The sequence below is a fragment of the Stegostoma tigrinum genome, chromosome 44 (assembly GCF_030684315.1).
Source record: "Stegostoma tigrinum isolate sSteTig4 chromosome 44, sSteTig4.hap1, whole genome shotgun sequence".
Lineage (NCBI taxonomy): Eukaryota > Metazoa > Chordata > Chondrichthyes > Orectolobiformes > Stegostomatidae > Stegostoma > Stegostoma tigrinum.
In genome coordinates, this window is record NC_081397.1 from 14,778,249 (window position 1) to 14,806,206 (window position 27,958).

The 27,958-nt window shown below is 47.3% G+C and overlaps 1 protein-coding gene across 1 annotated transcript; it reads right to left on the bottom strand.

The window, feature by feature from the left end:
• Positions 1 to 172: 172 nt before the first annotated feature.
• Positions 173 to 27,897, bottom strand: LOC132207159 (Fc receptor-like protein 3). Its single transcript, XM_059642334.1, has 10 exons — positions 27,780 to 27,897; positions 23,495 to 23,610; positions 20,981 to 21,010; positions 15,374 to 15,634; positions 11,379 to 11,660; positions 10,336 to 10,608; positions 9,382 to 9,666; positions 2,068 to 2,370; positions 1,160 to 1,261; positions 173 to 198 (listed from the first exon to the last, which is right to left on the bottom strand). Exons 2-10 carry the CDS (start codon positions 23,547 to 23,549, stop codon positions 173 to 175), a joined length of 1,617 nt encoding a protein of 538 aa, XP_059498317.1. The 5' UTR covers positions 23,550 to 23,610; positions 27,780 to 27,897.
• Between the last annotated feature and the right edge of the window lie 61 nt (positions 27,898 to 27,958).

Sequence of the window (27,958 nt, forward strand, 5' to 3'; positions counted from 1 at the left end):
TAACAAAACTGCCCTCTGGGGCAATTAAGGATGGGCAATAAAATGCTGGCCCTGTCAGTGACACGCACACCCCTGTGAATGAATAAAAGCCACCTGGGACTTTCCAGGAGTATTGTTTCCTGGTTTGTCAGGCTCATATTAAAAGGATAAGGCAATACCCAAGCTCCCTCTCTCAGTTCTTCTGCTCGTTGTCGCTCCCTGATGAAGGGGAATCAGGATAAACAATGGCAAATATAAAATTTGCAGTTTCATCCCCTTACCTCTTGGGCTGTGACACAGGTGAGGAATTGCCTGCAGGTAGAGAGATAACATTCTTAGCGTATTGGACAGTAGCTTTGTGCTGTTCCAGACAGGAGCTGCAAAGCCCTTTCTCAGTCATAAGCAGAGAGCAAACACATCAATAGATGAGAATCATCAAACCCATCTGAATGCACATTAACCACTTGTGACAGGGATTAGGTGAGGGTTTAGTTAGTGTCTGAGTGAGGGCCAAGGCCAGAGTTAGGGTTAGCATGAGGTTAAGGATTGTTTTATGGTGAGGGTTAGTATTCAGTTTAAGGTTAGTGTTAGGATTCAGATCAGGATTAGGGTCATGGTTAGGTTTTGGGTTATGGGTTGGGCCAGCGTTAGGGTTAAGGTTGGTTCAGCATGAAGGTTCGGTTTAAGGTGGTGAGGCGAGGGTTCGGGTGAGGGTCAGTGTTCAGTCTACGGCTAGGCTTAAGGCTTGGGTTAGTTATTAGTTTTAGTTAGCATTTGGCTGAGAGGCAAGATTAGAATGAGTATGAGAGCTCGGTTTAGGACAAAGATTTAATTTAGCGGTAGGGTTGAGTTTAAGTTAGGGTGAGGATTAGTGGAGCAAGGATTTGAGGGGGCTGAATGGCCTCCTCCTGTTCCTGATTCACACGATCTTATGCCTCTCCTCTTCTCTGAGGTAACACAGAGTGGCAGTATTGGTCACATTTACCCGATCCAGGAGGCTAACTTGGTGAGTGCTCTCCCTCCTACTGTCAGGAACACGGTCTACCCCAGTTCCTGACCCAACACCTCCTTCCCCGGGTCCCCCACCCCAACCCTGTCCAGCGGCAAAGGTTACATTGGGGTGGGGACGGCAGTGCCATGCCCCGGGGAACAAACCCGATCCCCGTGGGAAGTTACAGACCTGTGTGCCCCCTCCGGTGGATGAACCACGCCGACGCGATCAGGCCGGCGAACAGCAGAACTGGGACGAGCGAGGCCGCGATCTCCGTGGAATAACTCCGAGCTGAAATCCAACAACATCCGGCTCACGTTAACAAACTCAGCGGGAAGTGTTACCGCATCAGCCCTGTGTGAGGCACACGGTCAGCATCAGAGTGACCAACCCCTGCAGGTACGTAACTCCCTGCCACCCACGGGGGGATGGAAAACACGGAAGAATTGAGCCCATTGAGCTCCCTGCACTGAACCCACTTTCCTGCACTCGGCCCCCTACAGCCTGGAATGTTATGGCACGTCGAGTTTCATTCAAGTTCTCTTTAAAGGCTGCGAGGTTTCCCACCTCAACTACCCTCCGAGCCCCCACAGCCCTGTGGGTGAGACAATCCTCAAACCCCCTCTCAACCTCCTGCCTTTCACTTTCAAATGATGCTGCCCTTGTTATTTACACTTCCACCCAGGGGAGCAGCTGCTTCCTCACCCCTACACAGCAGTCCCTGTGCCACACAGACTGACACACCTCTATCAGTTCCCCCTCAGCATTCCCTGCTCCAAAGAAAACAGCCTGAGTTTACTGAGCCTCTCTTCATCGCTGAAATGCACCACCCCAGGGCAACGTCCTGGTGAATCCCCTCTGCACGCCCTTCTCCATAAGATTTACACTTCCAGATTTTTATTGCGCTCAAATTCTACCATCGGGTATGAGCGGGATTTGAACTGGGATCCCGGGAAAATGACCCAGGCAGCTGGATTAATAACCTCACGTCACCTTCCTAACTGAGATGGTTAATTGTTTCTGACTGGCACGGACTGGATGGAGCGAATGGCCTTTCCCTGTGCTCTGTCTGTGTCTGATCTGACTGTCACTGTTACCTCGCAGCGTGAATTCGATATAGTCGCTGGTCACGTTAAAAATGGTGCCGTCGGTTCCTGTGTTGATCGCTGCACAGTGATACCTCCCGACACTGTCTCTCCGGAATGAATGAATAACCAGCTCACCACCATCGGCAGTCACATGGGAGCTCGCACTGCCGTTCCTCAGCGGCACGTTGTCTCGGTACCAAATGAACTGGGGCTCAGTGCCTTCCCTCACCAGGCACCGGAGAACAAGGCGGTCCCCGGGCTGTATCTCAGTCCCGTTGGTGCGGGGTATCAGCACAGCATCTGAGACAGGAACTGAGGAGAAAACACACAGAGTTCAAAACCATGGAGTTCGCCCATCGATTGAGGCTGTCAGTGGGGACCAGTTTAATGCAAATAATTTGAAAGGGAGTGAAGCAGTTTGATGGATTTAAAATCTAATGGAGAGCTTCAATTCTCCCCAATTATCAACATTTTGGAGATTATCATTGAGAGAAAGAAAATCTAACCATCGCGCCCCCGATGTTCAATGGCGTTGCCGTTGCTGCTTCCCTCAGTATTAACATCCTGGGGGTTACCATTAACAGAGAATCTAACCATTGAGCCCGTGATGTTAATGGCGCTACCATCACTGAATGCCCTCACACGGCCAACACCCTTGGGGAATGTGACCATTGCGTCATACAGCGTGGAACAGGCCCTTCGGCCCATTGCGTCTGCACTGACAATAACTATCCCTAAAGGTGCGCTAATTCCAATTTCCCACCCTGGCCCCATATCCTGAAATGTTATGGTGTGACCAGTGCTCCTCCAAATATATTTTAAACGTTTATTTTAGGTTTCTGCTCGCCACTCTCGTCCCATTTGCATGAACCTCGGAGTGAAAAAGATTTTTTTCTGTCAAATCCCCTCAGAATCTCCTGTCCCTTACACTAAATCTGTGCCCCTTCATGACTGACCTCTCAACCAAGGGGAACAGATGCTCTCCATTCACCCTGTCCACCCCCCTCATAATCTGATGCACCTCATTCATGACCCTCTGCAGCCTTCCCTGCTCTAAAGGAAACCATCCCAGCCTATCTACTCTCTCCTTACAGCTCACTTGTTCCAACCCAGGAAACAACCTGGTTCTGTACCCCGTCTTCTGTACCCCCTCCAGTGCTATCACACCCTTCCTGCAGTAAGGTGACCAGAAATGTACACAGTACTCCAGAATCTAACCATTGCCCTTGACATTCAATGGTCTGACCATCACTGAATTCCCCACTATCAACGTCCTAGAGTTTATCATTGACCAGAAACTAAATCAGACTACCCAAATAAATACTGTGACTATAGGAGCAGGTCAGAGGTTCGGAATCCGGCAGTGAGCAATTCACCTCCTGACACACCAATTCCTGCCCAACATCGACATTACACAAGTCAGTAGTGTGATGGAATACTCCCTACTTGCCTGGTTGGAGGCAGCTCCAACAACTCTTGAGAAGCTCAACACCATCCATAGAAAAAGCTACTCCCACTTGATTGCCACATCCCCAAACATCTAATCCCTACATCACTGACACACAGTTGCAGCAGTGTGTACCATCTACACACTGAAATTCACCAAAGATTCTCAGCAGCATCTTGCAACTCCACAGCCACTTCCATCCAGAAGGACAAGAGCAGCAGATATATGGGAACACCAGTACAAATTCCCCTGTGAGCTACTCAGCATCTTGAAATGGAAACATATCGGACGTTTCTTCAGTGTTACCGGGCCATAATAGAATATAGAACAGAGAACAATACAGCACAGAACAGGCCCATTCAGCCCTCGATATTGCGCCGGCTTGTGAACTAATCTAAGTCCACCCCCCAACACTATCCCATCAATAGATAATAAAATGTGAGGCTCGATGAACACAGCAGGCCCAGCAGCATCTCAGGAGCACAAAAGCTGACGTTTCGGGCCTAGACCCTTCATCAGAGAGGGGAATGGGGTGAGGGTTCTGGAATAAATAGGGAGAGAGGGGGAGGCGGGCGGAAGATAGAGAGAAAAGAAGGTAGGTGGGGAGGAGAGTATAGGTGGGGAGGTAGGGAGGGGATAGGTCAGTCCAGGGAAGACAGACAGGTCAAGGAGGTGGGATGAGGTTAGTAGGTAGGAGATGGAGGTGCGGCTTGGGGTGGGAGGAAGGGATGGGTGAGAGGAAGAACAGGTTAGGGAGGCAGAGACAGGTTGGACTGGTTTTGGGATGCAGTGGGGGGAGGGGAAGAGCTGGGCTGGTTGTGTGGTGCAGTGGAGGGAGGAGACGAACTGGGCTGGTTTAGGGATGCAGTGGGGGAGGGGGAGATTTTGAAGCTGGTGAAGTCCACATTGATACCATTGGGCTGCAAGCGGAATTAGAGTTGCTGTTCCTGCAACCTTTGGGTGGCATCATTGTGGCACTGCAGGAGGCCCATGATGGACATGTCATCTAAAGAATGGGAGGGGGAGTGGAAATGGTTTGCGACTGGGAGGTGCAGTTGTTTGTTGCGAACTGAGCGGAGGTGTTCTGCAAAGTGGTCCCCAAGCCTCCGCTTGGTTTCCCCAATGTAGAGGATGCCACACCGGGTACACATCCGCAACACATCCCTCACACCCCGTCCCCGCCACAACCGACCAAAGAGGATCCCCCTCGTTCTCACACACCACCCCACCAAACTCCGGATAGAACGCATCATCCTCCGACACTTCCGCCATCTGCAATCCGACCCCACCACCCAAGACATTTTTCCATCCCCACCCTTGTCTGCTTTCCGGGGAGACCACTCTCTCCGTGACTCCCTTGTTCGCTCCACACTGTCTTCCAACCCCACCACACCCAGCACCTTCCCCTGCAACCGCAGGAAATGCTACACTTGCCCCCACACCTCCTCCCTCACCCCTACCCCAGGCCCCAAGATGACATTCCACATTAAGCAGAGGTTCACCTGCACATCTGCCAATGTGGTATACTGCATCCACTGTACCCGGTGTGGCTTCCTCTACATTGGGGAAACCAAGCGGAGGCTTGGGGACCGCTTTGCAGAACACCTCCGCTCAGTTCGCAACAAACAACTGCACCTCCCAGTCGCAAACCATTTCCACTCCCCCTCCCATTCTTTAGATGACATGTCCATCATGGGCCTCCTGCAGTGCCACAATGATGCCACCCAAAGGTTGCAGGAACAGCAACTCAAATTCCGCTTGGGAACCCTGCAGCCCAATGGTATCAATGTGGACTTCACCAGCTTCAAAATCTCCCCTTCCCCCACCGCATCCCAAAACCAGCCCAGTTCGTCCCCTACCCCCACTGCACCACACAACCAGCCCAGCTCTTCCCCTCCACCCACTGCATCCCAAAACCAGTCCAACCTGTCTCTGCCTCCCTAACCTGTTCTTCCTCTCACCCATCCCTTCCTCCCACCCCAAGCCGCACCTCCATCTCCTACCTACTAACCTCATCCCACCTCCTTGACCTGTCCGTCTTCCCTGGACTGACCTATCCCCTCCCTACCTCCCCACCTATACTCTCCTCCCCATCTATCTTCTTTTCTCTCCATCTTCGGTCCGCCTCCCCCTCTCTCCCTATTTGTTCCAGAACCCTCACTCCATCCCCCTCTCTGATGAAGGGTCAAGGCCCGAAACGTCAGCTTTTGTGCTCCTGAGATGTTGCTGGGCCTGCTGTGTTCATCCAGCCTCACGTTTTATTATCTTGGATTCTCCAGCATCTGCAGTTCCCATTATCTCTGATACGCTATCCCATCATTATCCTTATGCTTATCTAAGGACTGTTTAAATGCCCCTAATGTGGCTGAGTTCACTACATTGGCAGGCAGGGTTCTCCACGTCCTCACCACTCTCTGTGTAAAAAGCCTGTCTCTGACATCTGTCTTATATCTATCACCCCTCAATTTGTAGCTATGCCCCCTTGTACAAGCTGAAGTCATCATGCACGGAAAAAGACTCTCACTGTCCACCCTATCTAATCCTCTGATCATCTTGTATGTCTCTAGTAAATCTCCTCTTAGCCTCCTTCTCTCCAATGAGAACAGACCCAAGTTCCTCAGCCTTTCTTCATAAGGCCTGCGCTCCAGACCAGGCAACATCCTGGTAAATCTCCTCTGCACCTTTTCCAATGCTTCCACATCCTTCCTTTAATGGGGTGACCAGAACTGCACACAATATTCCAAATGAGACCACACTAGCGTTTTGTACAGTTGCAGCATGACATCACGGCTTTGGAACTCAGTCCCTCGACCAATAAAACCTAAAACACGTTAAGCCTTTTTAACAGCACTGTCAACCTGTGTGGCAACTTTCAGGGATCTATGTACATGGACACCAAGATCCCTCTGCAAATCCACACTACCAAGAATCCTTCCATTGACATGGTATTCTGCCTTCCTATTATTCCTCCCAAAGTGAATCACCTCACATTTACCCGTATTATACTCCATTTGCGACCTTTCGGCCCAATTCTGCAGTTTATCCAAGTCTCCCTGCAACTTGCAACATTCTTCCAAACTGTCCACCACTCCACTGACTTTAGTGTTATCTGCGAACTTACGAATCCATCCACCTATGCCTGCATCCAAGTCATTTCGTAAAATGACAAACAGCAGTGGTCCCAAAACAGATCCTTGAAGCACACCACTAGTAATCGGACTCCAGGCTGAATATTTTCCATCAACCACCACTCATTGCCTTCTTACAGAAAGCCAGTTTCTAATCCAAATTGCTAATTCTCCCTCAATCCCGTGCCTCTGTATTTTCTCCAATAGCCTATCATGTGGAACCTTATCAAAGGTTTTACTGAAGTCCATGTACACCACATCAACTGCCGAACTTCATCCATATGCTTGGTAACCTTCTCAAAAAACTCAACGAGGTTTGTGAGATACGACCTGCCCTTGACAAATCCATGTTGACTATCTCCAATCAAATTGTTGTTTGCTAGATTATTATAAATCCTATCTCTTCTCAACCTTTCCAAAATTTTTCCTACAACAGACGTAAGGCTCACAGGTCTATAATTGTCTGGGTCATCCCTACTGCCCTTCTTGAACAAGGGTACAACATTTGCAACCCTCCAGTCCTCTGGCACTAAACCTGTCGACAATGAGGACTTAAAGGTCAAGGCCAAAAGCTGCGCCACCTCCTCCCTAGCGTCCCAGGCAATCTTTGGAAAAATTCCATCTAGCCCAGGGGATTTATCTATGTTCACACCTTCTAGAATTGATAACACCTCCTCCTTACTCACCTTAATCCTTTCAATTCTCGTAGCCCGTAACTCAGTCATCTGTTCTACAATATTCTCCTGTTCCTCAGTGAAAACAGATGAGAAATAATCATTTAGCACCACTCCAATCTCCACAGGATCCATACACAACTTCCCACTTCTGTCTTTGACTGGCCCTATTCCTAACCTAGTCATCCTCTTATTCCTCACATACCTATAAAAAACTTTAGGGTTCTCCTTTATTTTACCCAGCAATGTCTGCTCATGTCCCCCCCTTGCTCTTCTTAACTGTCTCTTTAAATCCTTCCTAGCTAATCTGTAACTCTCCATCGCCCCATCTGAACCATCTCATCTCATTGTCACATAAGCCTCCCTCTTCCACTTACCAAGAGATACAATTTCTTTAGTAAACCACAGTTCCCTTCCCTCATCACTTCCTCCCTGCCTGACAGGAACATACCTGTCAAGGACATGCAATATCTGTTCCTTAAGCCAGCTCCACATTTCAAATTCTCACCCTAAGGGCAATGTGGGTCAACTGATAGCACATGGATGCAGTGATTCAACAAGGCAACTCACCACCACCTTCTCAAAGCGGGGCAACGTGGGACGGGGACTGCATTGCCCATGTCCCACATGTGAATACATAACTCCCAATGGAGTAGGCCTGCCTGTCATCGTTCACCAAAGATTGCACACTGTTTCTTGTATATAATTTAAGTTCAGTTCATTTTTAGAATCGGGAAGTGAGAAACAAGCTCAGTAATGGTGAAACTGAGATAAAATGGTGTTATCTCAGATTCTCCAGCATCGGCAGTTCCTACTGTCTCAGTAATGGTGAAACTGAATGGCTCATGAAATCATGCTGAACAGAGACAAAATGCTGTTGTTGGGAGAAGGAAACCAGCCATCCTTACCCAGCATGGAACTCTGTGTGATTCCGAAACAAAAGTGAGGGGAATTACTTCGAATTGCCTTCGAAATAGGTCGTGTAAGTCAGTCTCTTCTCAGAAATGCAGTCTTCTGACAAAGTTCTTTCCAAATTGTGATTTTAAAAATACACCCTGAAAAATACCAAGCCCAAACCTCACCCTGACAATCATCAACACTTGACCAATCACCTCCCTTCACACTCTAAATGCCTGGTATTCTGCCCAAAATCAACACTTTGCTCATTAACATAACACACCTTTATATTTTGGACAGAAGATCAGAAGAGATGGGGCAGGTGTTGGTTCTCCAGCAAAATATCTAACCAAATATTCAGCGGGTGCATGATTTTTGGAAATGACAGGGAGGGAAGCAGTGTGGGTGATATAGCTCTGTACGAGCTGGAATAGATATGGCAGCAACAAGAATGATCGAGCATCAGATGGTGTAGAAGCTATCATGGGCGAGGAGAAAACTATATTGGCTGGAGTTTGGAAGAACGATGGGAGGCATTGAATCTTAGGATGTTCTTGGTAATTGTACTGTGTACAATTCTGTTCACCCTGCTACGGAAAGTTGTTCTGAAGCAGGGAATGGTGCCAAAAACCTTTAGAAGGATGTCACCGAGACTAGAAAGTTTGAATTATAACGAGAGGCTGGATAGGCTGGGGGTTTTATTTCTGACACATTGGAGGCTGAGGGGTGACCTCAGAGAGGTTTATAAAATCCTGAGGGGAATATGTAAGGTGATAAAGCCGAGGACTTCTCCCCAGGGTAGTGGGGGCTAAATCTAAAGGGCACTGGATAAGCTGAGATAGGAAAGGTATGTGAGGGGAAACATTTTCACACAGAGGGTGGTGCACATATGGAATGAGCTGCGAGAGGAAATGGTAGCGGTAATGACAACATTCAAAAGAAATTGCCAAATGCAGGCAAATGGGACTTTTTGGGAAACCTGTTCGGCGTGGACAAGTTCGGCTGAAGGGCCTGTTCCATACTGGATATCTCGATGACTCTAATATCCAAGGCTGTGTCACTTTAATCCAAAGTGACGTCTTCAATGACAATACACTAGTTTTGAGAGATCTCATCAGCAGTGGTCCCTGAGCCGATGGATCAGTTACTCTTTGGGAGAGAGTCCTTCTGAACTCACCTATCACTGTGATCTCTATGTCTTCACTGTGCAAAGGGCCTGTCACCTCATTTCTCACCGAGCAATGGTAAATCCCTTTGTCTTTTCTGCTGATGGTTTCAATGTTGTAAACAAGCTTAGTACTGTTGGAAAGCTCCCAGTACAGCTCCACACTTGAGCCCTTGTAGAATTGGTAATAAATCGGCAGAGAGCCATTGGAGACTGAACAGATTAAGGATGCCATATCTCCTTCGATTAGCTCCTTTCCTGATTGAATTACTAGTTCTGGCTTTGACACTGGAATTCCTGCAAATATAAACAAATGTTAGGTCCCTTTGCTTGGCAGAGTTAATTGCAAACTCATCTAAGAACTTAATCACAATCACATCCATTCTCATATCCATTTTTGTATGTTCAGTCTTTGGATGTGTGTCACTGGGTAATCCAGCATTTATTGCCCATCCCTAATTGTACAGAGGGATGTTTCAGGCTGTGGGCTCATTGTCTAAAGGAGACAGGGTAGGACTGAGATGGGGGCAAATGTCTTCACTGGGAGAGTGGAAATCCTGTGGAATTCTTTGTCACAGAATGTGTTTGGGCTGAGAACATTGCTTGCTGTTCAGGAAGGAGTTGGATAGAGTTCACATGGGCCAAGGGGACAGTGGGGGGCAGTGAACTGTGTCAGGTGATCATCCATGATCCCATTGCGCGGACAGAACAGGCTGGAAGGGCCAAATGGCCAACTCCCGTATAATAATTTCCATAATTTTCTGGGGAAGTGAATCCCACAGGCTTCCCACTCTCGAGGTGAAAACATTTCTCCACATATCAATCCTAAATGGGTGACTCATTACCCTGTGCTGTTTGTCTCTACAGCTCTAATATATGGCTGTGGATGTGGGGAATGATGATAATCTGTCTCTACTTTGAATCCTTCACAGTTTAAAGAAAGGAACAATAATAAACGGTACTCACGCCTGATGGACAAATGGAGCTGATTACTGCGTTTCCGCACCTTACTGCCCGTAACTTCGCAATGGTAAGTACCCGAGTCGGCCGGACGAGCTGGCTCAGAGATGGAATTGCTGTGGTCGGACGGAGACTGGATAGGGATCCCATTTCTGTAAAAGCTGTACCGCAAGGAAGCTTCGGAGAGATTCTCTTCAACCAAGCACATCAGCTTAAACCATTGACCATCAACTAGCTGTCCCTCAGGATACACGGTCAGCTTAGGGACAGCGAATGCCTCTGGAAAGCAAAAGGACATGTTTCCGTTTGAGCTGTAGAGTGTCTGAGCTTGGGAAAGCTCAGTGATTAGAATGAGAGCAAGAAAATCCTGAGACAGAGTCAGCACGGGAGACTCCTAACCTCCTTCAAGGTCAATGAAGGCGGTTAGCAACATGTCAGGTGAAGCTCAGATTTGGTGATGACCACAACACGTTTGGAATGAAAACGTGCAACCACAGTGAGAGCGTTGTGTCTGGTTCACCCATTCTCCACATTGTTGGAGGGATGTGTTAGCACTGGGAGAGGGTGCAGAGGGAGATTTATCAGGAGGGGGATGGAGAGTTTCAGTGATGGAGAGAGATTGAACAGACTAGGATTGTTCTCCTTACATCCGTGGAGATTGAGACAGGGAGACATTATTGAGAGGTATAAAATGATGAAGAGCATAGGTCGAGAATACAGGAAGAAACTTGTTTTCCCTTTGGTAGAGGGACCAATGGCCCAGGCAGTGGGCATAGACATTAAAGATAAGGGGCAGGAAGTTTAGAGGCGTTGTGAGGAAAAACACTTTCACTCACCGAATGTGGAACTCACTGCCAGTAAGGGTGGGAGAGACAGAAACCCTCATCACATTGAAGAAGTGTTTAAATGCTCCCTCACGATGCCAATGCTCTGGGGCCAAGTGCTGGGGAAATGGGGATTAGAGAATAGTGAGGTGGCTGTTTCTGACTCAATGGGCTGAAAGGCCTTTAATTTGTGCTGGAGACTCTGCAATAATGACAGATACTTACCTTTAACGGAAATGTGAACATTGTCGCTCCTCTTCCACAGATCAGAATTTGTCTCGATCGCTTCACAGGCGTAATTCCCAGAAACGTTTGCAGCTGCTGCGTTGATCGTGTACACACCGCCAGCATCCGGCGCTGTCTCCAGGGCGCTGCCATCTCTGTAAAATGTGTAGTGAAGCCAGATGGAGCGCCGTGCTCTCCGAGCAATGCACGTCAGCGTGACCCGGAGCCCCTCAAATACTTCAGCTGCCGGCTCCACCCTCAGTACGGGCTTGGCAAAGCGTTCTGGAATGTAACACACAGTCGGGGCTCATCTATCAACTGTTATAGTCACAGACCGAAAGGCACAGCAGTGATGAGGGGCAAAGAAGGTGGGCATTTAGTGACAAATGTCAGGGGACAGTGCAAAACATTATCCTTCTTTTGCTTTCCAAATATGAAATTCTGTCTCAAAGCCATAAAAAAAACATAGAATCAGGCCCTTCTGCCCAACTCGTCCATGCTGACCCAGTTTCCTAAGCTAATCTTCCATTCACAACCATTTGGTCTGTTGCCCTCCAAGCCTTTCCAGTTCAAATACCTCATATTGACACAGAGGTAGAGAAAGACCATAGGACAAAGTTATTTAAAGACATGAGGAGGATAAACATTTGCCTTGCTCCCATCCCAGGATTCCAAAAAACAAAAGGGAATTGAGCTATTGGGAGAGGGTGCATCAGCTGAAGCATTGGAAGCAGATGGGTCACCTTTGAGGTGTATAAAATCATGAGGGGCATAGATAAGGTAAATAATCAAATTCCCACGTGAGGGCAATCCAAACCTGGAGGTTTAAGGTAACAGGGGAAAGATTTAAAAGGGACCTGAGGGGTAACTTTCTCACAGAGCGGGAGGTGCATGCATGGAAGGAACTGCCAGAGGAAGTGGTGGAGGTGAGGACAATTACAACATTTAAAGACATTTGGATGGATACACGATTGGAAATGTTTCGAGGGATATGGGCCAAACACAGGCAAATGAGACAAGTTCACTTTGGGAAACCTGGTCAGCGTGGGTGAGTTAGGATAAAGGGCACGTTTCTGTGCTGTGTGATTGTATGACCCTATTTAGTGATGATGGATCACAATGATTGACATGGGTCACATCGACAGATTGCAACTTTCTCAGCTACACAGAGACAAAGGCTTGTCTAATGAGGGGAGACTGAGCAGGTTGGTCAGAGTTTAGAAGGATGAGAGAAGATTCCATTGCTGTGCGTTGGGTAGCTCAGTTGGCTGGTTAGCTGGTCTGTGATCCACAATTGTTCCAACAGTGTGTGGTTCAAATCCCACACTGGCTGGAGTGACCACAATGGAACCTCTTTCTCAGAATCTCCCCTTGCCTGAGGTGTGGTGACCCTCAGGTTAAACCACCTCCTACTCCCCTCCCTCACTAATGGGACAGTGGGACCACAGTGACTTTACTACCTTTGCCATTGCTCACAAACCATTAAAGGCAGTTTGGGTTAACAGGGCCATTAAGAAGGCATATGGGACATTAGCCTTTGTCAGTGAAGGCATAGATTTTCAAAGTGCGGAGGTGATGTTGGAGCTGAATACGACTTTGGTGAGGCCACAGCTGGAGCACTGTGTGGCAGTCCGGATCACCGCAGAAAGGATGTGATTGCACTGGAAGAGTTGCAGAGGAGATTCCCCAGTACGTTGCCTGGGCTGGAGCATTTCGGCGATGAAGAGAGACTGGGTAAACTCGGGCTGTTTTCTTTGGAGAAGAGAAGGCTGAGGGGGGGCCTGATTGGGGTGTGTAAGATGATGAGGGGCATAAACAGAGGGAGTAAGAAGCAGAGATAATGGGAACTGCAGATGCTGGAGATTCCAAGATAATAAAATGTGAGGCTGGATGAACACAGCAGGCCAAGCAGCATCTCAGGAGCACAAAAGCTGACGTTTCGGGCCTAGACCCTTCTTCAGAGAGGGCGATGGGGGGAGGGAACTGGAATAAATAGGGAGAGAGGGGGAGGCGGACCGAAGATGGAGAGCAAAGAAGATAGGTGGAGAGGGTGTAGGTGGGGAGGTAGGGAGGGGATAGGTCAGTCCAGGGAAGACGGACAGGTCAAGGAGGTGGGATGAGGTTAGTAGGTAGCTGGGGGTGCGGCTGGGGGTGGGAGGAAGGGATGGGTGAGAGGAAGAACCGGTTAGGGAGGCAGAGACAGGTTGGACTGGTTTTGGGATGCAGTGGGTGGGGGGGAAGAGCTGGGCTGGTTGTGTGGTGCAGTGGGGGGAGGGGATGAACTGGGCTGGTTTAGGGATGCAGTGGGGGAAGGGGAGATTTTGAAACTGGTGAAGTCCACATTGATACCATATGGCTGCAGGGTTCCCAGGCGGAATATGAGTTGCTGTTCCTGCAACCTTCGGGTGGCATCATTGTGGCAGTGCAGGAGGCCCATGATGGACATGTCATCAAGAGAATGGGAGGGGGAGTGGAAATGGTTTGCGACTGGGAGGTGCAGTTGTTTGTTGCGAACTGAGCGGAGGTGTTCTGCAAAGCGGTCCCCAAGCCTCCGCTTGGTTTCCCCAATGTAGAGAAAGCCGCACCGGGTACAGTGGATGCAGTAGGCATCCAGTAGGCACCCCACCACCCAAGACATTTTTCCATCCCCACCCCTGTCTGCTTTCCGGAGAGACCACTCTCTCCGTGACTCCCTTGTTCGCTCCACACTGCCCTCCAACCCCACCACACCCGGCACCTTCCCCTGCAACCGCAGGAAATGCTACACTTGTCCCCACACCTCCTCCCTCACCCCCATCCCAGGCCCCAAGATGACATTCCACATTAAGCAGAGGTTCACCTGCACATCTGCCAATGTGGTATACTGCATCCACTGTACCCGGTGCGGCTTTCTCTACATTGGGGAAACCAAGCGGAGGCTTGGGGACCGCTTTGCAGAACACCTCCGCTCAGTTCGCAACAAACAACTGCACCTCCCAGTCGCAAACCATTTCCACTCCCCCTCCCATTCTCTTGATGACATGTCCATCATGGGCCTCCTGCACTGCCACAATGATGCCACCCGAAGGTTGCAGGAACAGCAACTCATATTCCGCCTGGGAACCCTGCAGCCATATGGTATCAATGTGGACTTCACCAGTTTCAAAATCTCCCCTTCCCCCACTGCATCCCTAAACCAGCCCAGTTCATCCCCTCCCCCCACTGCACCACACAACCAGCCCAGCTCTTCCCCCCCACCCACTGCATCCCAAAACCAGTCCAACCTGTCTCTGCCTCCCTAACCGGTTCTTCCTCTCACCCATCCCTTCCTCCCACCCCCAGCCGCACCCCCAGCTACCTACTAACCTCATCCCACCTCCTTGACCTGTCCGTCTTCCCTGGACTGACCTATCCCCTCCCTACCTCCCCACCTACACCCTCTCCACCTATCTTCTTTGCTCTCCATCTTCGGTCCGCCTCCCCCTCTCTCCCTATTTATTCCAGTTCCCTCCCCCCATCCCCCTCTCTGAAGAAGGGTCTAGGCCCGAAACGTCAGCTTTTGTGCTCCTGAGATGCTGCTTGGCCTGCTGTGTTCATCCAGCCTCACATTTTATTATCTTGGAGTAAGAAGCAGGTTTTCCCCTTATTCAAACGGCCAATAACAAGGCAGGACATCCTTTTAAATTGAAAGGCACTAGATTTAGAGGGAAACTTGAGGCTTGTAATACCCAGAGGATGGTGGGAATGTGGAATGCACTGCCTGGGACGGTCGTTGAGGTAGGAAACTCCCAAATACTTAAACAATACTTGGATGAGCACTTCAAGTGTCAGAACGTTCAAGGTTGTGGAGGCCTCGCGCTGGGGACAAAAGAACTCGTGTCACTTTAGCAGTACAGACAGGATGGAATAAAGAGATTCTGCTGTACTTTGTGACTTAGAATACCTCCAGTGTTTAAATTAAAAATCAAGAGAAATATGCACATTGCCTACCACAGAATGGAATATCAGGTACGTACCTTGAACTTGAACGTGAACATGTTGTGATTCTGACCCATCAATTTTGCAACTGTACAATCCACTGTCATCGGTGCTTTTTACTTTAATGCGATATGAAAATTCATCTGTTGTAGACTTCATTGAATGGATCTTCTTTCCATTTCTATAAAAGGTAAAGTCCTGCTTTGTCCACCAATAATAGTATTGGCACTGACAATTCAGTTCCAGTGTCTCTCCTTCCAAAGGTGAAACTGGGACAACATAGAAAGCCACTCGTCCAGCTAAGATCGAAAGCAAAGTCACATCATTACACTGGGAACTGCTCCTGCAACATTCGTTATCACATTGTTTCCAAAATGGATTTTCAAGCATCAGTCCTGCCAACCTATTCCCAATATTTTATACAATCCAGCCCAGACAACTACTGTCAGAGATAATGGGAACTTCAGATGCTGGAGAATCCGAGATAACAAAGTGTGGAGCTGGATGAACACAGCAGGCTCAGCAGCACCTTAGCAGCACAAAAGCTGATGAAGGGTCGAGGCCTGAAATGTCACATTTTGTGCTCCTCAGATGCTGCTTGGCCTTCTGTGTTCATCCAGCTCCACACTTTGTTATCTCAGACAACTACTGTCAATCTTTTTGCAACTTAGATGGAGTGTTGAAGATCGATTTGCTCTCCTGACCTGAGGATGATCCATAAAACAGGGCATCAGGGAGGCTCAGTGGCTCGCACTGATGCTGCATAGCCCTAGCAACACAGGATCGATTCCACCGTTGGGTGACTGCGTGGAGATTGCACGCTCTCCCTTTGTGTGAGAGTTTCCTTGAGGTGCTCCAGTTTCCTCCCACAGTCCAAAGATGTGCAGGTTAGATAGATTGGCCCTGGCAAATTGCTCATAATGCGTCCAAGGGTGTACCGGCTCAGGTGGATTAGCCATGGGAAATACAGGGTTAGAGATGGGATGGCCCTGGGTCTGGGTAGTTGCACTTCAGAGGGTCAGTGTGGACTTGATGGGCTGAAAGGCCTGCTTCCGCAATGTCGGGATTTTATCATTCTATGACCACAAGAAACAGGAGCGCAAGGATGGCATTTGACCATTGAGTCCCCTCCACCTTTCAGTGACATAAGACCTGAAGATTATAAGATGTAGGATCAGAATGAGGTCATGAGGTCATGATCATGTTGAAAGGTGGAGAGGAATCGATGGCCAAATGGCATAATACTGTTCCTGTTACTTCGGGTCTTATGGCTCCTCCTCAGGTCAGGGGACCAAACCTGTACTGAAGGTCCAGAAGATGTAGGATCAGAATGGGGTAATTCAGCCTGTCGATTCTACAAGCGATGTACGTTCTAGGTAATGGGGGAAAAGTTTAAAGGAGGTGTGAGAGGCAAGTTCTTTTTACACAAAGTTCGGTAAGTGCCTTCAATGCACTGCCAGAGGAGGTGGTGGAGGTGGATACAACAGCAGCATTTAAGAGGCATCTTTACAGGTACATGGCCAGTCAAGGAATAGAGGGATATGGACAGCTTCGAGGGAAAGGGTTCAGCTCAGTAAGGCATCATGTGTTGGCACAGCCTTTTGGGCTTAAGGGCCTGTTCCTACACTGTTCTGTTGTTTGTTTCTTGAATACTGTACACTCCACTTTCATGGGCCTTTCTATGTAAATGAAATTCGAAGTTCACTTAGCAGTGATGACATCTTCAACAATTTCGCTTTTGACCATGCACTATATAGCACACAGTGATAATACCCACCAGTTTCATGTGTAAGTGAAATACTTTCCATTTTTGGACCAAGAACAATTCCTCCTTGGTCAGCACACGTGACAATTTTAAAGTCTCTCCTTCTTTTACGAACCCACTTCAAGATGGCGACCGAGCCGAGCATTTCAGCCAGGGCCCATCCGCTCTGACCATTTCATTCTCTTTTTTCATTTTCCTCTTTTCTGTCTTTGTGTTTTTTTTCTGTATTCTTCTCCTGGTCTCAGCGTGAACACAGCGAGGCTTTCTCTCAGCTCGGTGTGGTGGCTTCCCAGCCCGGGGTGGGAGGCATTCAGCAGCCCATAGCAATCTCTCAAACCCAACGTCCGAGATAGCTGGTGGAGAAAGCAGGCCCCAATGCCACATAATATGGTGTGGAGCTGGATGAACACAGCAGGCCAAGCAGCATCTTAGGAGCAAGAAAGCTGGTGTTTCGGGCCTAGACCTGCCTACCCAGTGACCAGAACTGCCAGCAGCTTCTGCCTGGGCATGTTCCACGGGCAGCAGGAGATCAGAGGCAGCAGCAGCGGCTGCGATGGTATCACAGCCCGATGTGGGAAGAACAAGCAGTGAGGAGGGTTCCTGGGCATTTGCAGCGGTAGCCATGAGGCTAGGCAGCTGAGTTCCCTCAGAGTGCGAGCTGTACAGAGGGGACTAGGGCCCAGCAAGTACTCATTAAAAACTGCTGAAGTTTTCACTTGATTCCTTTATTTTTCTAGTTTATATTAAGAAATACTTCAATGTTAACTATTACCTTATTTCTTTATTTCCCTACTTCTTCTATGAAGGTCTGTAATTGCTAACAATGTTTCCATGAAATATTGTTTCCCTTATTGTTTTGTACTTAGTTACATCCAATACAAGAAATAGGCAAGGGAACCAGCAATATAAAGGAAGATTGCAAGAGTTTCTTTCAACATATAAATGGCTAAAGAGAGGCAAAAATGGGCTTTGGTCTGCTGGAAAATGATGGTCAATCAGTAGTAATGGGGAACAAAGAAATGGCTGAAGAACTGAATAAACACTTTGCATCAGTCTTCAAGGTGCAAGTCACAATCAACATCCAAAAATTCAAGAGAGTCAGTGGGACGGCAGAGATGAGTATGGTGGCCCTCACCAAGGAGAAGGTGCAAGAAAAACTGAATGGACTGAAGGTGGATAAATCACCTGGACCAGATGGACTACACCCCACAGTTCTGAGTGAGATAGCTGAAGAGATAGTGGAGGTGTTAGTTGTGGTCTTTCAGGAATCACTGGAGACAGGGACGGAGCCAGAGGACTGGAAAATCACGAGTGTAACCTCAGTTTAAGAAGGGAGTAAGGCAAAAGGTGGGAAATTACAGGCTGATTGGCCTGACCTCGGCCATTGGTAAGATTTTGAGCGTATTGTGAAGAATTGCATTTCTGAATACTTGGAAGTGCATGGTAAAATAGGACACAGCCAGCATGGTTACCTGGCAAATCTGTTAGAATTTTTTGTGGCAGTAACAGACAGGTTAGACCAAGGAGAAGCAATAGATGTTACCGACCTAGACTGGCAGAAGGCCTTTGGCAAGGTGCTGCACAAAAGGTTGCTGAGGAAGATAAGGGACTATGGTGTTGGAGGCAAGGTACCAGCATGAATAGAAGATTGGCTGCCTGGCAGGAAGGAGAGAGAGCGGTGATAAAAGGGTCCTACTTGGATGGTAGCCAGTGACAAGTCGAGATCTACAAGGGTCAGTCACAAGGTCTTCACTTTATGAAGCAATGACCTAAATGAAGGAACTAAGGGCATTCTGTCTAAGTTTAGCGATGATACAAAGATAGGTGGGGCCACAGGTAGTACTGAGGAGGTGGGAAGGCTGCAAAAGGATTTAGACAGGTCAGGACAGTGGGCAAAGGATCTGTAGATGAAATACAATCTGGCAAGTATGGGATCATTCACTTTGGTAGGAAGAATAAAAGTATAGACTATTTTTCCAGACAGGGAGAAAATTCAGAAATCTGAAGTGCAGAGGGACTTGGGAATCCTCGTCCAGATTTTCCTAAGGTAAACTTGCAAGTTGAGTTGGTGGTTAGGAAGGCAAATGAAATGTTGGCATTTATTTTGTGAGGACTGGAACATAAAAGCGGAGATGTAATTTTGAAGCAATATAAGGCTCTTCTCAATCCACATTGAGATTACTGTGAGAAATTTTGGGCCCCATATGTCAGGAAAGATACACTGGCCCTGGAGTGGGTCCAGAGGAGGTTCACGAGAATGATCCAGGAATGAAAGGCTTAACATATGAGGAATGTTTGTGGACTCTAAATATTTATCAGTGGTGTTTTGAAGGATAACTGGGTATCAAACTGAAACTTACAAAATACTGAAAGGCCTGGCTAGAGTGAACATTGGAAATATGTTTCCATTGGCAGGACCAGATGAGGACCTGAGGGCACAACCTTGGCGTAAAGAATGAGGAGAAATTTCTTCAGCCAGAGAGTGATGAATCTATGGAATTCATTGTTACATAAGGCTGTGGAGGCCAGGCCAGAGAGAGGTAGATTCTTGATTGTCAAGGGGATCAAAGGTTATGTACAGAAGGCAGGAGAAAGGAGTTGAGAAACTTATCAGCCGTGATTGAATAGTGGAGCAGTTTCAATGGGCTGAACGGCCTAACTTCTGCTCCAATGTCTTAATGTCTAAAACTGCACTAGAAGAGGGTCCATATTGGATCTTGTATTGGCTAATGAGCCTGGCCAGGTGAGAGGCCATTCAGTTGGAGTGCCTTTTGGAAACAGTGATCACAGGTGCTTATGTTTTAAGATAGCTATGAACAAGGATAAACCAGGAGATTGAAGGAAGTTAATAAATTGGGGGAGTGCAAATTATGCCATTATTAGGCAACAGTATCAGAGAGTGATAGTTGGAAGGAGCTGTTATTAGGCAAGTCCACATTTGGTCAATGTCGCTGGAAGGGCCTGTTTCTGTGCTGTATATCTCTGAGATTATCTTAGTCTCCAATTGGTGCCTCATTATTTTGAGACTGTATCCTCTGCTCCTATACTCTCCCATGATGGGGCAACATCCTCTTGGCATTGACACTGCCAAACCTCTATATGTTTCAATGACACCACCTCTCATTCTTCTGAATTCCAGTGAGTATAGTCCCAACATTTTTAGTCTTTTCTCCTGAGACAATCTTTCCAGACCAAGGTCCAGCCCAAATGAACCCTCTCTGAATTGCCTCCAATGAAATGAAATGTTTGCTTAACGGGAGCAAAACTGATCACAGTGCACCAGTTATGATTTCATCAGCACCTGTACAGTTGCAAGAAGACATCCCTACTCTTATACCCCAGCCCCCTTGAAATAATGGTCAATACTCCATAAGCCCTTCTTGATTATGTGCTGCCCCATGTGCGAGCTTTCTCAGTTTCATGCACAAGTCCCTTCCCCCTGCTACCAGCCCTTTTGCATTGGAGCTTTCTGCAGTTTCTCTCCAATTAAATAATACTTCGTTCTTTTGTTCTACTTTCCAAAATAATCACAAATTTGATTTCTTCTTCCAAAACAACCTGTTTGAAGTCTCACACCCATTTGAAGTATTGTGGTGGAGTTAAACGTTGTGCAGATTTACTGAATGGTCTCTGTCCAATGTGACCAAGTCAATGAAACTGGTCACTGATCCTCATTGAAACTGGTGGCGTATCCACACAGGAAAAGAGTTGAAAATGATTCTGGTGCCCAATCTTTGAGAGAGTATCTCTAACTCCGGACCTGAAGGACTGGGATCAAGTCCCATTTGAAGGATGTTTTGGAAAAGGTCGCTTAAAAGATTGTACAGCAAGACTTCAAATTTCCAAACAATTATTCAAGAAATCAGCAGTTCCCTCCTACCTTGGGTGTTCCCACAGAGAGCGAGATTCACTGGAAAACAGAAGGGAATTGAAATGCAAATGTCATTATTTGTGACAGTGTCCTGGAAATGGCAAAGTAAAGACAATGTCAAAGCAATGAGTGCGGAAGCAGCAGAGAAACAGCATATGCCCTTTCGGTAACTCAATGGGCACCGGTAACTGTTAAATCTCATTGAAGTGGAGGCAAAAATAGGAATTGACATGAAGTGCATGGTGGCACCATTGGTTTCTCGCCCTTGTTTCAATCCCCCTTCAACTTGTGCTTTGTACCCTTCGTCTTTTATTTATCCCCGCATCTTCCCCTCCTATTTTATCTCTCTTTCGGTTCCCATTCACCATGCCATTCTTCATAACCAAGCAAAGGACTCCACATTTCTAGGTTTTTAAACAATAAAGTGCATTTGGGAAGACTTTGGAGCCCATTGTAAAGGATGAGATTTCTGAATATTTGGAATTGTATGGTAAAATAGGGCAAAGTCAGCATGGTTTCAGGAACGGGAGTTCATGCCTGACAAAATCTGCTGTAATTCTTTGAGCAAGTAATGAACAGGGTAGACCAAGGAGAACCAATGGATGTTATCTACCAGGACTTCAAGAAGGACTTTGGTGATGTGCCACACAGGAGGCTGCTAAGTAAGATAAGGGTCCATGGTGTTAGAGGCATGGTGCTGGCATGAATAGATAATTGGCCGTCTGGCAGAAAGCAGAGAGTGGGGTTAATGGGGTCTTCTTCAGGATGGCAGCTGGTGACAAGTGGTGTTCCGCAAAGGTCAATGTGGGAGACACAAATTTTCATTTTGTACATTAATTATCCAGATAAAGCTACTGTGGGCATTCTGGCTAAGTTTGCAGATGATACAAAGATAGGTGGAGGGACAGGTAGTGATGAGGAGATGGCAAAGCTGCAGAAAGATTTGGACAGGTTAGGAAAGTGGGCAAAGAACTAGCAGATGGAGTACAACATGGACAAGTGGAAGGGAATGCACTTTGGTAAGAAGAATGAAAGCATGGACTATTTTCTAAATGGGGAGAAAATTCAGAAGTCTGAAGTGTAAGGAGACTTCTGAGTTCTAGTCCAGGATTCTCTCAAGGTAAACTTGCAGCTTGAGTCAGTACTCAGGAAGGCAAATGCAATGTTGGCTTTTATTTTGCGAGGACATGAATATAAAAGCAGGGATGAACTACTGAAACTTTATAAGGCCACACTTGGAGTATTGTGTGCATTTTTGGGCCCCATATCTCAGGAAGGATGGACTGGCCCGAGATCAGCTTCAGAGCAGGCTCATGAGAATGGTCCTGGGAATGCGCAGCTTAACATATGAGGAATGCTCCAGTACTTTGTGACGATACTCATTGGAGTTTAGAAGAATGAGGGGACGTCTAATTGAAGCTTTCAGAATACTGAACAGCCTGGACAGAGTGGATGTTGGGAAGATGTTTCCATTGGTAAGAAAGACTAGGACCCAAGGGCACAGCCTTAGAGGAAAAGGAAGGCCCTTTATAAGGGAGATAAGGACAAACATCCTCAGCCAGAGAGTGGTGAATCTATGGAATTCACTGCCACAGAAGGCTGTGGAGGCCGGGTTATTGAGTTTATTTCATATTGAGACAGATAGGTTCTTAATTATCAGGGGGATCAAGGGATATGGGGAGAAAGCAGGAGAAGGGGTTGTGGATGTTATCAGCCATGATTGACTGGCAGAGCAGACTTGACGGTCCAAATGGCCTAATTTCTGCTCCTATGTCTTACGGTTTTATGATCTCTCGGTTAAAAAAGATTTTACTCACATCCCCTCTAAACCTTCTGCCCCTTAACATCAATCTAAGTCCCCAAACTGGTCTCGATCCCTCTCTCATCAGGGAGAAGTTACTTCTGTCTAACCTATGAATGCCCCTTTTCATTTTGTATGTTAATCATGGCACTCTTTTTCAAACTCCTCCACTCTGAGGAAAACAACCCCAGTCTGTCCAATCTCTCTTCATCACTGAAACTCTCCAGCCCTCAAAGCAACATCCTGGTAAGTCTCCTCATGCTGATGAAAAGAGATGGTATTTTCATTCTCTGATTAGTTAGATATCTCCCCCCTATATTGTTGGAGACTGTGTTTCCCTTTGCAGATAATAAAATTATACTGATCCATCCACAAATCAACATTTTCAGATCCTAGTGCACGTGTGTGCATAACTTGCATCCTTTTCTGAGAAGATTGAATAATATTATTTTGGAATCAAAGGACAGTAACCTGAAATGCTCATCTTTCCTTTCTCTCTCTCTCTCACTCTCTCGCGAAATGCTGTAATACAGACTCCCAACTATTTTTCCGTCCTTATGTCTGCCAAGTTTCATTTTTATGTTGGCCAGGGTAATTTTCCCTCTCTTTCTGGCAACTGAGAAGGAAGTGTTGGGTGTTTTCTGCTGCAGAATTTAACCTCATGTAACCAGAGAACAGCACGAGTATGTCAGGAACAAGGTTCCCCTGTAACACATACTTACAGAGAATCAGAGGTACAGAGACCTGCAACATTCCTGATGTGGTTTTGCAGGACATCAGCCCAATTCAGTGTGACCTGGTGCCTGCTACATTGATGCCTTCTTTCTCACACATTCACCTGGAACAGAAGACAATAAGTTTAGAAACGGCAAAAGGAGGCTGCTCTCTCCATACTTTTTGAGCACTTCCAACGAAATTGTTCCATTCAAAGGTACAGGAACAGACCATTCAGCCCTTCCAGCCTGTTCCACCATGCAATGGCTGATCTGCGGCCAAGCTCCATTTCTGGGCCTTTGGCCCTATCCCCTGCATATTGTTGCTGAACAAATATTGATCCCACTCAGACTGAAAACTAACAACTGACCCAGCATCCAATGCCGTTTGTCGGAGGGATTTCCAAACCTCTCCCTCCCTTCGTGTGCAGAAGTACTTCCCAATGTCTCTCCTGAACAGTCTGGTTCTAATTCTCAGACAATGTCCTCCCCATTTCTAGAATCCCTGAACAGTGGAAATAGTTTGTCTTTACCCACCTTGTCTCTTCCTGTCAACATGTTTGATCAGGTCACCTTTGACCTTCTAAATTCTGGAGAAAACCGGCCTCATTTGTGTAAAATCTACTCATAACTTAGCCCCTAAGGCCCAGGTATCGTGCTTGTAAATGAACATTGTACTCTCTCCAAGGCCAATCTGTCCTTCCTAAAGTGTGGTTCTCAGAACTGCTCCAAGTGGGGTCTAAACAGGGTTTTGTACAACTGCAGCGTTATTTCCTGAGTCCTTGTACTCCTGTCCTCTCGATATAAAGACAAGCTGTATTGAACATGAGTCAGTCCCCATTTGGAATATTGTGGACAGCTCTGGTAGCCACACTACCAGGGGGATGTGAATGATTTGAAGCAGGTATAGAAACACTTCACCACGACATTAACCAAGAGGAGAGATTGGACAAACTCAATCTGTTTTCACCTGGAAGTTGAAGGATGAGGAGCAACCACAGATAGAATGGATAGTCGGAGATTTTTCTTCCCAGGGAATTAATGTCCATTTCTAACAGACACGGGTTTCAGGTAAAAGGGGGAGAGTTTAAAGGAGATGTGAGAGGCAGTTTTCTTTTTTACACAGAGGGTGGTAAGTGTCTGCAATGCCCTGCCAGAGGTGATGGTGGAGGCAGATACAACAGCTTCATTTAACAGGCACCTTGACAGATACATGACCAGGCTGGGAATACAGGGATAGGGACAGCCTGGAGGCAAAGGGGTTTCAGGTTAGAAAGGCATCATGTGTTGGTGCAGTCTTGGTGGGTTCCTGTTCTTTGCCTTTATCTTTGTCTCATTCCATCAGCTCTTGGTTATTTTCTGAACCTGTTTGTGACATTGTAACGATATATGCACCCAGTCCACTCCAACAGGCTCTTTGAATATTCATTGTATTTCACTTCATTCCACCTAGAAAACACCCTAATCTATCTGCCATTGGTTCAAAATGAATCACCTCACACTGATAGTCTAGAATGGCATCATGGGTCGGCACGGACAATGTGGGCCGAAAGGCCTGTTCCTGTGTTGTACTGTTCGATGCTCCACCATAATAAAGCATAGGACGATTCTACCCCCACAGATAGCAACCACAAATCCTAATTCCCATCCCCAGTGTGGATGCAAGTTTTCCTCAACCCTGGTCTGTCAGAGAACAAGCAGAATCTGGACTGAGAAACGTGACCAATTTGTACCAATTTGAACCACAAAACTGGCGCTGACTCTGGGAGAGCAGCGCTCCCCTTGGAAAGGAAATACAAAAATCACTGGAGAAACGCAGCAGGTCGACCAGCATCTGTGGGGAGAGAAACAGACGTGGGCCATTAGGAAACCTGGTCGCGATGGACAAGTTGGGCCGAAGGACCTCGTTCCGTGATACATGACTCTGTGACTCCAGTTCATGTCGCTGTCCGGAATCAGTCTGTTCCCTGTTCGCTGGGAATTTCGTATTCGAAGCAGATCTAAGCACAGCGTGAATGCGTCCCTCGGCCAGTCCCCATGCCCGGAGTCCTCGCTGCTTCTGAGATTGGAGAGAAAATGCAGCCAGCATCTGTCTGACCGCCAGCTTCGAGACTGAGAGACAGGAAACCTCCCCAAGACGTGGCACCCAGACACTCTCAACACCTCCCCCCACCCCCCGGCCCGCCACCCGCGAGGAGGAAGCCCATATCAGCCCTGCAAGGTGTTTGCAAGCTGCGCTTCAGCAGAGTTCAGCGGCCAGTGCAGAGGTTGTACAGATTTCTGTAGCTGGCGTGACAATGATATATCGTCACGTCTCTTTCTGCTGTTCAACTTGCAACATTTGTGGCTGAAGTCGGCATCACTGGAGAAAGTGAAAGCAAAGCAAATTTCGCAGCCCACCAAGACACAATTCCTCTGCATCGCCCCGGCCTTAACATGCCCCCGTTATGTCGAGTCCCCTTTTGCCACAGTTAACACCTTTGTCCTGCACCATCACTGATCTGTTCCACTCCCCCCTCCTCTGTCCAAACTATTAAAACCCCGACTTTTCCCACCCCTCTCGGTTCGGAGAGTTCGCTGCACTCAAAAGTTAACTTTGTTTCTCTTTCTCTCTCTTCTGCCCGAGTTTCTCCAGCGCGTTCTGCCTTTAGAAACTGTGACATTAACTCTGTTCCCGCCTCTCCCATCACATCTGTTTCTTGTTTTTGTTCCCCCACCCCCCGCCCAATCCTCAGGCTGACACTCCTGAATCAGAAAGGAATGCAGCAGCATCGCCAGTTTGCATGCAGACAACTTTTGGACACACCGTCTAAAAGCGTTGAACTGATATTTCCAGTGTTCAGCACATCCACACCGCGCCACTGACCGTCTGGTTTTGACATCACAGGGTTTTTAAAACAAAAAAAAATGTTCAGACGATGAGTGCTGGGACAGGACCAGGAATACAATGATCTGAATCACAGTATTCATAAACACAAAAACTATGGGGAATGCTGGAGATCTAACAAAAACAGAAAGTTCTGGAGAAACTCAGCAGATCTGGCAGCATCCATGGAGACAGACAGAGGAATAAGACAGAGTTAATGTTACAGGTTATAAACACAGAAATAACTGGTCTAAGTGTGACAAACCTTCTCTAAACTGTTTCCAACGCATTAACATCCTTCTATGAGGATAGTTGAGCAACACCGTACAGTACTGCAGATGTGGAAACACCAATCTCCTCTAGAACTGAAGCATAACCTCGCGACCCTTACATTCAGTTCCCCTCACTATGAGCCAGAACATCCTGTGAGCTTTCCAGATTGCTTGCTGCCGCTGTGCACCAGCCTTCCATCCTCACAGAACTGGCCGCCTGGAATGTGTTGATTTTCCCACTGGCACACTGTCAGAAAGTTGAGTGTGTTTCTTCTTTGGTTCTGAACGAGAAAAGGGAAATGTAGTGGCAGAGGGAACAGCTGTGTTGCTGTTTTGATGCAGTTTCCACTCAATGTTCCATTCAATCTCCACCCTCTGGGGGCTACTGTAAACATCACGAGCGGTGGCACCACTTTGAGCAGACACCCCTCGGCCTCTGAAAAGGAAACCCCACATCAGCCCGACAACGTCTTTGCAAGCTGAGCTTTATCAGAGTTCAGCAGTCAGCACCCAGGCTGAATAGACCCCTGCAAGCATCATGACGATGATATATTGTCAGGGCTGTCAGCCTTTAAACCAGCAACATCTGTGACTGAAACAGAAATCACTGGAGAAAGTGAAGCAAATTCCACAGCTCACCAAGCCACAGTTACTCTCCATTCCCGTCACCACACTACATCCCCATTTTATATCACTATTTACCTTTCTGCAGAATTAATAACCCCTTTGCCCTTTGCACCATCACTGGTCTGTTTCACTAACCCTCCTCTGCTGAAAGTATTACAAACACCATTTTCCCATCCTGTGCTGTTAAAAACAGATTATCTCTGAAAATAAATAGACAGACAATCTATGCTGACATGGACTGGGACTGCGATGATCTGAATCGCAGTCTTGATGACACAAAAACTAAGGGCTGCTGGAGATCTAAAGCAAAAGCAGAAAGTACTGGAAGAACTTACCAGGTCGGGCAGCATCTGTGCAGAGAGAGAGAAAGAGAGTTAATATTATAGGTTATAAACACTGAAAGTGCTGGAGAAACTCAGCAGGCCTTTTAGCACCTGTGGAGAAAGAGAAATAGAGAAAAAAACAGATGTAACATTACAGGTTATAAACACAGAAATAACAGGTATAAGTGTGACAAACCTAGTCTGACCTGCCTCTGATGTAATCGCTTCCTGCTGTAAGGACAGGGAGCCGCACTGGATAATGTTGCAGATGCAGAAACACCAATCCCCTACGACACTGAAGCATAATCTCCCACATTAGTATTTAATTCCTCTCACAATGAATCAGAAGATCCTGCAAACCTTCCTGATTGCTTGCGGTAACTGT